Genomic DNA, 17,127 nt, shown 5'->3' on the forward strand with positions numbered 1-17,127 from the left:
ATGTGCATGCACCTGCGTATGCATGTGTTCATTGAGCATTTGTGTGCATGTGAGTGCATGTGCATATCAGTATGTGTGCACACATTTGTGAGTGCATGCACATGTGAACATACATGCACACATGCACAGGTCTTGTGCGGGTAGCCACATCTCCTGTGTGTTCATGATTGTGGTGGCCATGCCATATGCAGTGGACAGTGTTCCTACTGCTAGTATCTGTCTGCTTGGTTTTCACATCTTTCTGTTCACTTTTTGTGCTGTTCCCCGGGTCTTAGAAGGGCTAATGCAGATAGCTTATTTGGAGCTGATCACTTAGCTGTCACTTATTCTTAGCACTTTAATAAGCTGTCTTTGCAGTAATACTTCTCCTTCACAAAAAGAAGTCTTTCTGACCCCAGCTGAGAGTCATGCTAGTCTATGAATATAAACATAAACATATAGGAGACAGTCTGGCTACAATAGTGTGTTTTCCCTTGGAGCTTTTAATTCCGTCCTCTCTTTCCCAGTTTTAGATTTTTGACCAGGCTTTCAGTACTAGCTATTTCCTTCTGTGAAGCAGGCATCACATTTGGATAGAGTTTGTTACCTCTCAAAGTGTGCCACCATTGCAGCCTTGGGCACACACTGCCTGGCAGCTCAGCGTGGGAGTCCATATTGTTGTCATTATGTTGCATTGTTGTTACTTGATCTGCTAACTTTAGAATGTCTGTGTTGTACTCATTCTCCCACAGATTGTAATAGTATCTGACATGTGGTAGATGATCAATAAATGGTTCATTATTTTTTTATCATGAGTACTTTTGGCTCCTGAGGGAAAAAATGATTGAAATCTCCAGTGTCCATTAACACATATTCATTACCACGTAGTCTAGTATAGAATTTGCATATACCTATTTCACCAGTATAAGTCTCAGGAGCTGAGCAGCTGCAAAGACAAATATTTCACAGCACAACAATTACTTGTTTAAAATATCTGGGTCAGAAACTTTGGACAATATTACCATTCACAGCCATCCTCAGATACCAAATGGTATTGAGTGATCAACCCTTGAACACTATCTAAAACAGAAAGCTACGTTTTCTGAGTAGTTAATGAGATTGGCATCTAAGAGATGGCTGTTTCCTGGACTTTCAGGGCAGATTCACTTCTGTTTTACCTTGTATCCCGCATAACTTCTGAGTTATTTCATCTCTTGTAACTAGAATGCAATCTGGTCCATTAACTGGAGTGAGAAAGGGGGCCCAACAAGGTGAACCCGTGACCCAAGGAAATGCTGTTTCCTGATAGAGAAAAAAAGGAGCAGGCATACTACACTGGGTTACCCTGGTGGTTATCTTAGTGGAGCAAGCCCAAGTGGCTCTTTAGGTAACAAGACTTAGTGATGACATCAGCATTCACTGGGAAAAAGCGACTCATGTTCCCTGCTTAGGGCATTTCTCACCACTTAAGAAAAATTTTCTACATATATATTAAACCCCAAAATATAATGGACTAAGAGCACGTAAGAGGAAAACAGATTTTTAGTGTATTTTCATTGTAATGTTTACCTAATTTTTCAATATTTCTTCTCAATCTAGGATTTATTTATTTTTTACATTTACCTGGAGTGATCATGATGGCCAGGTATTGAATTCATTTCGTAACTTCTCTTTGACAATGTTGAGATGATAAGAGTTTTGTTAAAATACTTTTCCTCTTAATCTACTCAGTCTCTTAATTTGAATTCCCTGGCACTTGACGATTGTCTTAGTTGGGGTCTTTATTATTGCAGCAAAGCACCATGACCAAAAAGCAAGTTGGGGAGGAATTTATTCAGACTATACTTCCTCATTGCTATTCATCACTGAAGGAAATCAGGGCAGGAACTCAAACAAGTCAGGAACTTGGAGGCAGGAGCTGATGCAGAGGCCAAGGAGGGATGCTACTTACTAGCTTGCTTCCCATGGCTTGCTCAGAGTGCTTTCTTATAGAGCCCAGGACCACCAGCCCAGGGATGGCACCAAATGCCAGCAGCTAGGCCCTCCCCCACTGATCCCTAATTAGGACAGTGCCTTCCAGCTGGATCTCAGGAGGCATTTCCTAAACTGAGGCTCCTTCCTTTCTGAAGACTCTAACTTGTGTCATGTTTATACACAAAACCAGCTAGTACAACTGACTTCGTTTCAACACACAAACATCACTATTAATCCACCACCCTTCCTTTCTAATTCATCCCCAAGATTTCACATTAAAAACATAAATAACTTAAAAAATTCCACAGTCTTTACAAATTCAAATACATTATAATTTCAGTCCCTTTAAAATATCTGATCTCTTTTAAAATCCAAAGTATTTAAAATTTTTCTTTCCACTGTGGGGTCCAATAAGGGGAAATTTTTCAAGAGGGAAAAGTCAGGGCACAGTCACAATCAAATCAAAATTAAACTCCAACTGTCCAATGTCTGGGAATCATTCACAAGCTTACGGGCTCCTCCAAAGAGCTTGGGTCACTTCTCTGGCTCTGTCCTCTGTAGCACACACAAGTGTTGTCTAGGATCCAGAAGGATCCACTCCATTGTTGCTGTCTTTGGTGATCATCCTGTGACTCTGCACATCTACCTCCCGTGGTACAGCATCTCCAAAACTGCTCAGGTCCTTTGCTGGGACTGGGCTGCACTTTCACCAATAGCCTCTCATAGGCTCTCCTCATGGTACCAAGTCTCAAGTTCTTTGCTTGATCCCTTCAGTCCTGGGTCTTCAACTGCCACTGAGGTTACATCTTCACCAATGGCCTCTCCTTACAACTCAGAGTGCCAAACCTCAAATACTCTCAGTGACTCCTTCATGCCTTCAAAACCAGTATCACCTGAGTAACTCTTATACTTTACCAAGTCTGGCTACCATCATGAGGTACAACCTTGGCTATCTCTGGAACAGAGCTCCTCTGTCTTATCTGAAAACACTTTCCAGAAGATTTCACCTCAGTGATGCCGGTCTCTTCTTAATTGTCACTAAATTTTTAGATCCAGCTGACCAGCACCAATGGCCCAGGAATACAAAGGGTTCACTTCAGTAGTTCTGGTATCTTGTTAATCACAGCTGATTCTTCAGTCACAGCTAACAGGAACTACAGACCCTTAAATCAAACCAGCAAACAGTCCTGATAGAGTCTTTAATCTTCCCTGTGTAATGTCATAAGCCAGGTTTCCATCTTCTGCACTGCTCTCAACACTCTTATCCTCCAAGCTCCTACAGAACATCCTACAGGGTTCTCAATACTCCAAGTTCTAAAGTCCTTCCACAATCCTCTCCAAAACACATGGTCTGGTCTGTCAGATCAATACTCCACTGCACTGGTACCAACATATCTTAGTTAGGGTTTCTATGATTCTCAGAGACTCTTGGCTCATAGGGAGTGTCACTATTAGGAGGTGTGGCCTTGGAGAGGGCATGGCTTTGTTGGAGGAAGGGTGTCATTGTTGCATGCTTCCTGCCATGATGATAATGGACTGAACCTCTACAATTATAAGCCATTCCCAATTAAATGTTTTCTTTTCTAAGAGTTGCCTTGGTTATGATGTCTTTTCACAGCAATGAAACGCAGACTAAGACACCAAGTTATCTGGAAGGCATTGTATCATTGTGAACAAATGCCGAAAGTAAGAAGTCAAGGAGTCTCAGAGTGAATAGATTTTATTCAGTAATAGTCTTACTCTAAAATCTTGACAAGAATTGCATTGAGTCACCGAAATTAATGCTCAAAGGCAATTAACAGTTCTATTAGTTTAAGTGACAGCTGTCAAAACAACACAGGTTAAAAAGTTGTCTGAGGACAAATACACTTACAATAGATAAGTTGATGCCCCTAAAATCTTTCTAGATGCTTATGGTGAAGTCCTCCAATTGCTTTCTTTCAGCCATATTAATTTAATGCTAAGGGTTCAGGCAAGGAAGAAAGCAATTACATTTTTTTCTAGTATTTTCTTCTGCATCTGGCAACTATTTCTTCTATACCTTAGTACCTCCAAGACATTAATATATGGCAAACATGTTGACAATTCCTCGACAATTTGTAGCTAGAGTCAGGATGTATGCAAATCCACATTTATTCATTCATAATTCTGAAATACATAAATTTCTGGGGAAAGGGGCTATTTTTATTATTCATTGTAGAACTTGACATGTTAACATCGACATGGATTAATACAAGGGTATCTATCATCTTTAATAATCTTAATTGTACTGAGCTGTACCCACTGATACAGAATGCTAATATAATTAATTAGGGTACTGTCTTAGATTCTCCATAGTATTTCAACGTCCATCTAATATGACTTCTTTTAAAATGCAAAGCTACGAATTCCGCAATCTCGGGGGAAGAGTTTGGATGAGGACCTGATGTCCTAAGTCAACCCATAATGTTTTATTCACTTACCTGACAATTTAAAGGCAATATTCTAAGGTCCATGGAGAAAATAGAACCTTGGCTTCAACTTTAAAGGGACAATAGCAGCAGTGAGCTGTGTGTTCTGTCACCAACAAGAAGAATTTATTTATAGCTTGCTTGTTTGCTTGCTTTTCAGTGCCCCAATCTGAACAGCACCCTCCTCAGGTAATATTATTTAAAAAATGGAACCGAGTCTGATTACCAACATATTGCTTTATTTCTTGGTGGAAGTAAATTAAGGCTTTCTAGAGTCATACAGCACAACGTGATTTGAACATTAGAATTAAAGAGAAACAGACAAACAAACAACAATAAGAAGTGAGCATTCCATTTAGCAGAGCCAGGAAGGAAGCCATGTTTCCAAACAGATAAAGTTCTTAACGAGGCCATTTGCTTGGTCTCAAAAGCCTGCTGAGCTGTTCCCAAGAAGCTCTGTTACAGATCCGTATCTCCACCCTGGTGGAGAGCAGAGGGCATGAAGAAGATGGGGAAGGGAGAAACTTGGAAAGACATATGTGCTGGGCAGGCAGCAAGTGTGAAACATCCCTTGGGTCTCACATGACAGACAGTTCAGGTAATGCACTCGGTGAGTGGTGATAAAATTATTACAAATGGCTCAGGGATCCACTTTGGACCCCCTGCTCGTTCTGAGAGTACTGAAGCAGATCACTAGCATATCCCAGTGTCGAGGGTAACAGACAACCCATTGTGACTCTCCAAATCACAAGGTTTAGGTAAAGACACAGAGAGCAGAGGGGTGCTACCTTCAATTTCTTTCATGATTCTAAACTCAGTGGCTGTCCCACTCGGTGGCTGTCCCTAGATCCTGTCCCCAGCCAAAGCTTTTTACTTTCTTTCCTGACACCCATGATCAGCCATCTGTCCTGATGACGGTGTGAACTGAACAGGAAGCTGGCATTCACGGGATCAGTGACAGAAACCTCCTGAAGAATTGCCAGCTTATCCCATAACTCCTCCTTCCCAACACAAGACAAGAGTACACACCAGAGCCTACAGTGGGAGTGCAGTTGTCGAGCAGTGTAACAAGCTTGGTCTGTAACAAATGTAGCACGCTTGGCTTGGAGAAGCAACGGGGCTGGGGCTAAACACATTGAGAAGAAGATGGGTGAACTGTCCTCAGGGATGGAGAAGGGATATGATCGGAGAATACTTTGGGGGAAGCCCGGGGTTTACTTAAAAAAAATAACTGGAGTTTATGAAAACAAGCAATAGGATTTTTTCTTGCTATCTGACTCCTTAAGAAATTAAACTAGCAAATTAGTTTCTATTCAGAAGGGACCACTTAAGAGCCCATCCACTTAAAATTCAAATTTTGAAATGATTTCAATGTTCTGTTCCAAGACCGTGGTGGGTGGACCAGCATCTGTCTCTCACCAGTGCCTCTTCTCTGTGCCTGGCACCTTGAATGAACAGTATTGAAACACCTGGATGTCTGATTTACATCCATTAATAAAAAACACACAGACAGCGGGCGAGGTGGTGTTTGTACAATTAAACACTTGTAAACTTAACCCCAGGAGGCTTCGTGTGATGGAGAAATAAATAGAAGACAGAAGTCAAAATGAAACGTGAATGACAGGACCAAGGCACCTGTCCCTGCTGGTGGCAGGACAGATGTGCCTGAAGCATAGCATATGTGCACTGAGAAGGTTTAGAAAAACCTTTAAGGACATGGGATCCCTTGGGACTCACTTGTTAATTAAAAATTATAAGGGTTCTTACTTGGGTTTGAAAATGCTCAGAGGACGCAAGCTGACAGAGATAGGAGCTTCCTGTGATGAGACACCCTCCTGTCTGAATGGGATGTGGTGGGGTGAGGGAATGCTAAAGCAAGTGTGAATGTAAGTCTACCCATCCAGCCTTGCAGAGGAAGAATAGAGGCCTAGTCCACTGTACAGATGCGGTGGTTCTCGGATAAGAGCACAAGGAGACCTCACCAGAACCCAGTGAGGACTTACAGTGAGCCCATGGAACCTCCTGGAAACATAACTCGTTTACATATCCAGTTCTCTCACAAGTGCCACCAGTGTGTGCTTTCTACAGAGCGCTCTGCTCAATGGCATCTCTGAGCAGAGCATCTCTCAGTTTGAAAATGGGCATGACTCTAATCCCCCAAATCTGGCCTCTAGTGGTGGAAATCTCAGAAAGGTGAAGTCTTTTGACCAGGGTCACAAGGCTAGTTACTTGGGTGAGAAAACGTGTTTCCTCTTACTCCATAAGGTTTGCCATAATGTGTGAACATAGGACAGCTCTTTGCACACACGAAGTGTTAATATCACTTTAACCATCATTTGCTTGCTGTGGGATTTAAGAGTGGGGTTTACTGACCATCGAGTAGTTTAAGGAGCAGCTTGAGAGAGCCTTCTTCAATGGTTAATGTTGCAGCTGCTGCAGGGTTGGAAGATGTGAGTGTGGAACTTTAGGGTGTGGCATGTGTACAGGAGTGGGAAGGGAGAAGGGGAAAAGGAGTAAGGTGCATTTCTGAGACACAGTGAGCAGCCAGGTTGCCGAGCTGCATCCTTAGTGACATTTATCTAAACATTAACTGACCAGAACTAGAAATTTGGGGTTCATCTTCATTGTTTGACCACTTTTGCTCATGAGAAATAAAAAGTAAAAATAAAAATAAAATAAAATCCAGACTCCTAAGAACCTTACTGAAAGAAAAATAGCTGCTGTGAATGGGTATGGGTGCTTATGTGGGACACTTTTACAAAGCACTGTTTGGTTCTCATTGCACAGTGAGAGCTGTCCCTTCAGAAGAAAGCAGGGTTGGTATGCTCAATGACACAGCGCTTGCAATGGCGCTTCACAAACCGCAGGGCCTCTACCGAAACTTCACAGTCCTGGACATTTAACATTTGCAGGTCAAAGCAGTTGGCAGCCACGATCTGCAGGCCCTGGCCAGTGATGCTCTCACAGGACTTGAGGCTTAGCCTCTTGAGATTGAAGCAGTTCAATGCCAGGGATTCCAGGCCTGTGTCAGAGACCAGGGGACATTTGCCAATGTCCAGAGACTTAAGTTTTGTGCAGTTCTTGGCAAGGTACTCCACACCATGGTCCGTGATTCCCTCGCAGCCCCTCGCGTTGAGGTAGCGCAATTTGCTGCAGTATTTAGCCACGTAACGAATGCCCACATCCGTGATGCGGCCGCAATGGGCGATGCTGAGGTACCTCAAGCGGGACTCCAGTTTAGCAATCTCCCGCAGGCCAAAGTCACTGACAAAGCGGCAGTCGCTTACACTTAGCTCCTTGATGGAAGTGCAGTAGATCACCAGGTAGCGGAGACCCTCATCCGTGAGACGGACACAGCGGCGCAGATAGAGGTGTGTGAGCTGCGTGCAGTGAGCTGCGATGGTGTGCAAGCCTTCGTCCTCCAGCACGAAGCAGTCCGTCATATCAAGGTATCGGATGGAAATCTGTTTGCCATGCAAGGGGGACAGTTTAATGGAGGCCTCCCGGGTCAAGCTGATGCACGTAACTTTGGAGCATCCTGCATAAAGACACAGAAGACATGCTCAGATAGACTTGCCAGAGTGGGAACTTAGTTCCGGGGAGCCATAATGATTCCTAACTTTGTCTCTAGCCAAACCCAGGGGCTAACACTTTTGGTCTTGATCTCTATAGAGGAACATTTTAAGAATGGTCACAGCCCCTTGTCTGCAAGGTAGCTGTAATAAACTGTGACCGTGTGCCTAAATATCTTGCTGTGACCCTATAATGTTTAGGAAGTCCCTAAAGGTGCAGTCGTGATCTAGTAGCTTCTTGATTCAAGGAAACGAAAGGAAGAGAGAGGTTGGGAGAGAGAAGGCTGGAACTTGGTTTGGGAGACTTTTCTGGGTTCCCTAGGCTGAGAGTTAGTTTAGGACCACTTTCTACTGCTCGATCATGAAGTCAAACTTGCTGCGTCTCTGTGAGATGGTGTAAGTGGCTGGCAACCCTATGCTCCAGGAATAGAATGACCTGCAGTGAAGTAACAGGCAAGAAAAGACTTTCAAAGTCATGGGATATTTGTGTGTCACTATTAGTGTACTGAAATCAATGTCTGGGATTTGACACAACAGGCATTGATAAAAGAGAGCAGTCTCATCTAAATCGTTGTCCTAACCTGTCTACCTGTCCCTCTGCTCTGCTCTACCCAGAACTTCTTTACAGTTATAATTAAAAGCATAGAAATGGAACCCCAAACACCTTTGCTCAAAGCCTTTGGATAGTACCTGTGATGGTTTGTATAGCTCGGCCCAGGGAGTGGTACTATTAAGAGGTGTGGCCTTGTTGGAATGGGTGTGTCACTCTGGTCGTAGGCTTTAAGACCCTCACCCTAGCTGCCTGGAAGTCAGTATTCTGCTAGCAGCCTTCAGATGAGGAAGTAGAACCCTCAGCTCTGCCTGCATCATGCCTGCCTGGATGCTGCCACATTCCTGCCTTGATGATAATGATTGAATTTAACCTCTGTACCTGTAAGCCAGCCCCAGTTAGATGCTGTCCTTGTGAAAGTCACCTTGGTCATGGTATTTGTTCGAAGAAGTAAAACCCAAACTAAGACAGTACCCATTCTGTATTAAGTGTGAATTCTGGTGTAAAGGTTCTCCACGGGCTTCCCTGTGCTCTTACTACTAACCCTACTGTGTCCTTGCCTTTTCCTCGTCCCCACTCCTGCCTCTGTCCCTCCCCTGCAGCCTCTGGGCCTGCACTATGGAGGATTCTTCCTCAGATAGCTCCAGTAGCCAACTTCAACTTTCTTAGGTCTCCAAGATAAGGTTTACTGAATGAGTTTTCCTGGACAGCTCTGTATAAACTGGCACCCCCAACTCTCCTCTTTATTTTAATCTCTCAGTTGGTAGCATCAAGTGTTTATCCATCCAGTTATACCTTACTTTATAAACATATAAGGCCAATTTCTATTATGTTAATAGTCAATATCCATTAACATAAACTATGGAAATATATATTTAGAACCCATCCTATTCTATTACATATATTTTCTTCTCATTTTCTTTGTTCTTATCAGATCCTTGTTGCAGGTGCAGGACCAGGTACCTCACTTCAGACCACCCCCCCAAATACACGAATTTTGGCAACTTAACTCAATATCTAATGCTTTTGAGTGAGTGGCAGAATAGTGATTTACTGTGGACTTTTCTGACTTTTCTCTCACTCTCTGGCAGGATTTCCAGGAAACTCTGATAAAGCATAGGTCTTAGGAATAACAGGGTTCAAATGTCATGTGCTCCAAGGCAAGAAGTATAAGTTTTGAAGCATAACCAACTACAGAAAACAGATGCTCAGTGTGTGAGTGTGTGTGCGTGTGTGTGTGTGTGTGTGTGTGTGTGTGTGTGTGTGTGTAACACAGCTTCTCGGATGTGGTCAGCTTTGAAATCTGACCTTTACTTTTGTTTCTTTCTTCTACAATTTGGAATATCTTGAATTTTTCCTGTTGTGTTGCCTGTGAAGGTATTTTTCTATTATTCTATTACATAATACAGTTTATTCCTCTGTTTCAGTTCTAGTTTCCTTTCTACATTCTTAATATCTAGAAAAATCTGTCATGTGCCAAGAAAGACAAAATATTAATGAAAATATGTCTTTAAAAGTTTCAAATATAAGAAAATATTAGTTTGGTACACTTGCAGTAAATGATTTTGATATGCCTGTAATTCTTGCTATCAATAAATTTTAATGTTATGGCCATGTCTAATTCTTATGGGGTTGTTGATTTTGTATTGGAAAGAACAAATATTTTCATGGTTCAGTAATACTAATGGATAGTTCTTGCATTCCTATTTTACAGACATAAATGGAGTCTTAGAAATCATTCATTTAAATCAGTTTCACAGAATGAAGCACATGCCTCCTCTTTTTTCCACTCAGCCTAGAGCAAGATTCATGACTGTGCACAGTTTCAATGACAAGAGGGAGGTAAGATGACTATGATGTGCAAGGAACAGTGGGTTACACAGAGATTTGCTGAGGCTGTGCCATCGAGAGGCAAACATGAAGACACTAGGTGAGTGTGCTCTTCGAAGCAGCTACATTGAAGGAGATCATTGCAGAGAAATAAATAGCTTGGATGCACAGATATGAAGTCCAGATGTTGAAAGAAAGGAAGACAAACTTGAGAGAAGAGACGTTAGTGAGTGCCTGGAGGAGAGAGGAATGTTCATGGAGCAGAACTTAGGGTTTGGGGAAGGATTTATGGAAAATAAGGAATGGCTGGCTGGAGCCAGGATATGGGGGATTGACTTAAAGCCCAGGATAGAGGGGTCATGGGTGAACATTATTGCACCAGGATGCACAACAACAGTTAAGTAAGTCTCGATGGCAGCTTCGACCAGTCTTCTTCACATCGTGATTTGCTCTCATTTATGCATGTATGTGTGTTTTGCTCTCATTTATGCATGTATGTGTGTGAGTTCACCTTCACTTTTTCTAGAATGCTCGAAAAGTCTGACCCACAAAGACCAATGGCTAATTTCTAAGCCTGTTGAAAACGATACAGTAATAAAAAGGCGATACCTGCTGTTTATTGAGTGTAACATGTTTCTCAGTAATGCAGATGCAATGACAACACGATGAACTCATTGAAGTGCAAGGGATCCCTCTCCACTTAACCGTTTCGAGTGATGTACTGATCCAGGAACCTTGCACTCTTTCCAGATAAGCATTTGAGGCTCTCGCACTTCCATTTTCACTTAACTACAAAACCCTAAAGCACAACATAAAATCCCTCCTCTCCGTCCATAGAGAAAGCTCATGACTTAAAAGGAAGGACCTCAAACCACGAAAGTAGCAGAGTGTAAATCCAATGACGTTCTAGTTGCCTATGTTGAAAATGCAGACTCCAAGAGCAAATCCTCTGCTCACTAGACATAAGGTGTGGAAGGCTATGCCCAGGGGAGATTCCACCTGAGAAATGGCCAAGTCTCTTAAGAGAGTTGTTGAGAAGGTCTGGGGGGCAGGGAGCTGAGCAGAAAAGGGGGTAGCATGGAACCCATATACGTTGGTGCTCATTATTGTATGAACAGGCACTTTGTGTTTGGGGATCCGCAGATATTTTTGTAGAATGATGTGAATTTGAATCTTGAGAAGGCGACTCTTTGTGTCCTTACATGAGTTATGGAGAAACGTGAATTGCAGTAAAGTCTTAGATGGAGAGCAATTGAAGGTTTTATGTATGAAAATATAAGGCTCACGACTTGAGAAAAAATGTTGTCCAGAGTTGGATATGTGGAGCGTGGATCCAGATGTTGAAAACAGCAGTTGATTTAGTTAATGTTCCTGCAGGTAGGCAGGTAGAGGAGAGGGCGTGGACAAGGTACTGGGATATTAGGGTGGCCTGGATAGAATTCTGCTGATCCGAAAGAAAAGAATGGGGAGAGAAAATGTGTTGGTCTCAGATGTCCTGTCAGAGACAACTTTGAAGGAACTTTACTTTCAACAACTACACTTTACGTTTTGAAAATCAGTTGATTTTAATACATCCTAGTTATCTTTAAAATACTAATAACAGGTAATTTGTGATAATGACAGGATACCATACCTGACTATAGTAATTACCAGGGATTTGAAAATGTGGTAATGAACACAGGCTTTTTTGGCTAAATTTGGGCAACTTCATGTCATCTGGACGATTTGGAATCCAGATCAGAAAGTGAGACTTTCAAACCCAAGTTTACTGTTACTGGAGAGTTAGCCACTATCTGGAGCCAGCAGAAAACCAAGACAGGGTGGTGGTGAATAGTGAGAGCAGCTTTGGCTCCTCTTTAGCCTCTGTTTTGGCACAATCAGACAGCCATACTGGGAGAAACTTTCAGCAAGTACTGAGGAAAAAAAAACCTTAAATCCAACTTGCTAAACCTTTCAGGTCCATCTCCACCCATCCATACATGAAACTCCCTCATAAGTTGGTGAGTCACAGACCCCTTTGTTCTTCTGCATAGATATATAGTTCTAATACAGTGTTAATGGCAACCTGTCAGGAAGCTATATAAATATGTATAACCCAGAAAATGACATCGAGGTGGAGGACAACTAGCAAGACTTAGTAATGCCATTAGCCAAGTGGTACAGCCAGCTCACTTAGGCCAGAAATGTCAACAATTTCATTCTGAAACAGCCAAAGTGCATTCAGCCATTTCAGGATTTCAAAAGGGCCTCAAAAGAGAGACCACAATTACTTGCATCCTCTATGAAGGACACCTGGGAACAGGCTGCAATAAAGCTGGGGATCCAAACAAGACATGTTCTACTTGGAGAAAAACACAACGAAGTGTTACAATGACAAGAAGGGTAAAGAGTTTGTTGATTTTACATTTTAGCTAAAGAGAAAACATATCATGGTATCGCTCTGAGGGCTGACTGAATTGTCCCAAATCTTGGTTTAGAAACTAGTCATCATCTACCACATCACAATGCTCCGTGTTTCCCAGAGTTCCTTGGAGGGAGAATTTAAGAAAGCCTCCTTGTTTCCCACTCCTGTCTGCCAATGGCTGCTCATGACTAATCGAACACTCAGTAATGATAGCTTTGTCCTGAAGCCAGTTCTAGTGCAAGAGCAGTAAGCAGCTTTCTAGCCAGGGAGAGAATTTGCAAAAATAATGGGCTGTCAGCTGGAATATTTTCAGATGTCGGCTTCTGACAGACAGAACAGGCTGGAAACTGTTTTGCCTCCAATTTTTTTTGAAGGGCATCATTTACCCCAGATTCTTGTAAATCCCAAATTCTATTTATTTGCCTGACATAGAGGATTTTACTTCTTGACCCTTCCCCAACCATTCCTGAGGTCACAGTTCTTACTTCTGATTTTTTAAAACTCTCTGACACATCTTTTACATTTCAACCTCTTGAATGTTCATCATTTGATTGTACAGCAGATGAGATGAAATAAAAGGTGTGTGTGTGTGTGTGTGTGTGTGTGTGTGTGTGTGTGTGTGTGTGTGTATGCTATACTGCCGATCAGGCTGGGTCCTTGTCTGGCGCCAAAGTTTGACTCTGGGCTTTAATTCTTCCTGCCTAAGAGAGACTTTTAAGTAAAGCAATTATACTGGGATTTCCTTCCATTTTCAAAAGAATGAGAAGTCAGATTCAATGGACCCTGTCCTTGTACTATGTAACTGAGAACATGCTTTAAAAGAGCTGTAAAATTAACCCAAAAGGAAGGCAAATGAGGCCATCATTTGCCCATGACAGGCTTCCCCAGTGATTAGGGAAAGGCAAGCCATTGTGAGCACAGTTCCTGGGCCTGGGTTTTACTCCCCGAGGCTGACTAGTCAGTTCAGGATTTGCATTCAGGGCATCTAAGTGGCTTTTACCTTGGATCACAGGCCCCACTGACTTAATGAATACGGAGGCTAGTTTCTGAACTACCTGTTTAACAACCTATTTCCTTCTATTTGCCTTAACTGACAATTTGTTTTCCATTATGCATGGTTGTTCTGGAGTGCAAGAATACATTTCAGGTATACTGACCAGATACATCAGGACCAAGGTGCCCCCAGTTTCCTTCAAGATGTTAAAATGCAAGGACTACTTCCACAACTTTCTAACCAGTTAGCTTATCTACCATTCACTGTATATCCCTGGTAAGGAAACCCTGGGGGCTGGAGAGAAGGCTCCGTGGTTAAGAGTGTATACACTGCTCTTCCAGAGGACCTGAGGTTAGATCTCAGCATCCATGTTGGGCCACCTTCAAATACCTTAACTCCAGCTTCAGGGGACATAGTACCTTCCTGTGGACTCTGTGCACTTGCACTCACATGCACACACCTACACACAGATAAACATACACATAGTTTTAAAAAACGTAAGAATAAATATTAATAAAAGAAGGGACCCTGTATGGGGTAGTAATATCTGTACTACTCCGAGATGGTGCATTAGGAATGCCCAGATTTTGAGGTCACTTTCCATTTACCTGACACATCCAGATGCTCCAGATTGGGGCAGAGGGACACCACATCAAAGACCGCCTCATTGGAGATATTGTAACATCCTGAGACTTCCAGGCGCCTCAGTTCCGGACAGCACTGTGCAATGGTATAAAGCCCTCGGTCTGTGAGCCGCCGGCAGCCACTGACAATGACAGTTTCCAACATCAGACACACATTGGGAGTGTCCTGGCAAAGCCTGCGGGTCAGTACTTTCAGGGCACGGTCCACATTGATGGTCTCGCCAGTGAGACGGATAGTCCTCCAGAGGCGCGGGTCCCAGGCCAGGTTGTACCAGCGGCGGCACACACGTGCACAGCGACATAGCTGGTTGGTGGGCAGGAAGGAGAAGATCTGCACCATGGAGTGGTCCGGGAGTCGGTCTATGCTGGCTTGCTCTTTCTGGGGTCTGGAAGCGAGCCGAATGAGTGGGTGAGTGAGACGGGTCGGGGGTGGGGAATGAACCATAGCCACTGTCTCCCCAGTGATGGAGGATGAAGATGTGGACGAGCCTCTTCCATTCTGAAATCCTGGCAAAGCTGGTGGACATATCAAGGCTGGGCTGGGCGTGCTCAGTGTGCGCATGCTCAAGTCAGAATCTGGCAAAGGAAAGAGAACAAACCGTTAAGAATGAGGGGGTTTATAGAACCTTGAACTAGAAGGAAAAGACACACAGGGGCAACGGTCACACTCCCTGATGGCCTTCACTCCTGGCCTCCTTCAGAACACAAGTAGCATGGCCACCCTTCTGTGAAGATTCTAACAGTCGCGCTCCACACAAGGGTTATAGCAAACTGCAACATTCTCTGGTGAGGCCTGGCCTTTCTTTACATTTCAATGGCTCAGCCCTGACAAGGTCATGCACAAGCAGTCATAAACAACAGGGATAGAACAGGCATGACCGCCATAATCTTGTCTCACATAAATAGACCAGTTGGAGAAGCCCTCGTGCAGAGGAAACCTTACCAGAACCGGGTTTTTCCTAACATGTATTGAAGAGGCAGTTGATTGTACTGCATTTTACTAGTGAGGGGGATGTGTTTCCGAATACATCCTAGGGCATAAGTGTAGAACCCATCTGCTCTGTGATTTCACTTGCTCTGCCATGCTGACCCTTGGGTTCTGAGGACAGTTTCCCAGAATAGGGGAGCCACGAGGCTTTTGGTGTCAGGCCAGGCTCAAGTCCTCAGAAGTTCATTCTTCCTTCTAACTAATTTTATTTACTTTGCATTGAAACATTGAAAGCCCTATTCTGTTCCTTGAAACCAGAGAGTTCTCTTGATGAGGACACAAGTAACATCAAAGTTTTTGAGGGATTAAGAATCCTTCAGAGGACTAGAGATAGCGCATGAGTTAAGAGCATGTGATGTTCTTTCAGAGGACCTGAGTTCAGCTCCCAACACTGATTTTTTTAGGTGGCTCACAATGGTCTGTAACTCTAACTGCATATGTTATTTCTGTGGCCACCAGTGCTCACATGCACAAGCCCATACACAGACACATATGCATAATTAAAAATAAATCTAAAAGAAAGAATTCTTCATATTAACCAAGAGAATGATCCAGTTCATTTCCCTTTTACTACGTACAAAAACTTAGTCTCTCTCTACAAACAGTATATATTTTATATAAAGATTATTTAGGAAATAATGAACTCAATATATTTTTATAAATATGCACTTATAAACTCATATGCCAATATGTATTTATGTGTGTAGAGACAGAGACAGAAAATTTATTTTTAAAATATATTCTTCTAACTGGAAAATAAAATATTTGGCTAAATTGTGACTCAATTATTTTCACCTGTCATCATAATTCTAAAGATTTAATTCTTTTGTGAATTCAGGGACAAGGAACAGCAAGTCTTTAAGGAAAGAAAATCTTGAGCATACAAGTAAATTATGGATCTCAAAGTGGCCTCCGACCTACCATACCACCAATCCACACCATCACACGTCCCCGAGGAATTAGCTGTGATGCCAGTCAGTATTTTTCCTACAAGGGTGAACAACTAACTTACTTTGGGCCAGGAGGAGGGACAATCTGATGCTCTTAATCCTGATGCTTAAGGGGCTACGAAGGCTCTGAAATACCTCTCTTGCTGGCCTAGGCTTCATTCACCTTGGAGGGATGTTAAAAGTGTCTGTAGAACACTGGGCAGTAAGCACTGAATTGTAAGGTAGACTCACACTAAGCTTAGTGGAGGGGAACAGATGGCTTTTTACAACAGGAATCTTTCCTTGCTACACTTTCCTTTACCCTCACATCTCAGCCCTGAGGGATAGTAGGATCCATGCTGATTGCTCAGCAGAGCTGTGCCTCAGATGACTATTTTCGTCATTTCCTTGCTTCCTCTCTCTGTAAACATATCTGGGTGTTATAAGACTCCATACACAGAATGAGAAGGCAGCTTCACAACTCTGAGGAATACTCTGGGTGGGAAAAATCAGGAAGCTCTTTCTTGCCAGCCCACCTAGAATTTATTCACAGGAACTCCAGAAGGAAGTCAACAGGTCTTCATTGTTTGCATGGTGTGTGTGTGTGTGTGTGTGTGTGTGTGTGTGTGTGTGTGTGTGTGTGTGTATGCGCGCTGTGTAGGGCAGAGGATTTGTTCCAAGAAAGCTGATAAGTATTTTACCAGGAGCACATAGCCAGATTTGTTGGGTTCCTCAGGCTGACTTTGCCATAGGTAGAGAATGCTTTGAGAGCTGTTGGGAGGATATAATCACAATGGAATAAATAGCACCTGA

The 17,127-nt window shown here is 42.9% G+C and overlaps 1 protein-coding gene across 2 annotated transcripts in view; it reads right to left on the reverse strand.

The window, feature by feature from the left end:
* Positions 1–4,620: 4,620 nt before the first annotated feature.
* Fbxl7 (F-box and leucine-rich repeat protein 7) overlaps positions 4,621–17,127 on the reverse strand; it is a 369,559-nt gene continuing 357,052 nt past the window's right edge. Inside the window, exons 2-3 of one of the 2 annotated variants that reach the window (XM_087626076.1) lie at positions 14,362–14,973; positions 4,621–7,941 (exon numbers count right to left, since the gene is read on the reverse strand). In XM_087626076.1, coding sequence (XP_087482202.1) covers positions 7,205–7,941; positions 14,362–14,959 — 1,335 coding nt within the window. In that variant the 5' untranslated portion in view covers positions 14,960–14,973 and the 3' untranslated portion in view covers positions 4,621–7,204. 2 annotated transcript variants of the gene reach the window in all.

This window comes from Rattus norvegicus, chromosome 2 (assembly GCF_021556685.1).
Source record: "Rattus norvegicus strain SHRSP/BbbUtx chromosome 2, alternate assembly SHRSP_T2T, whole genome shotgun sequence".
Classification (NCBI taxonomy): Eukaryota; Metazoa; Chordata; class Mammalia; order Rodentia; family Muridae; genus Rattus; species Rattus norvegicus.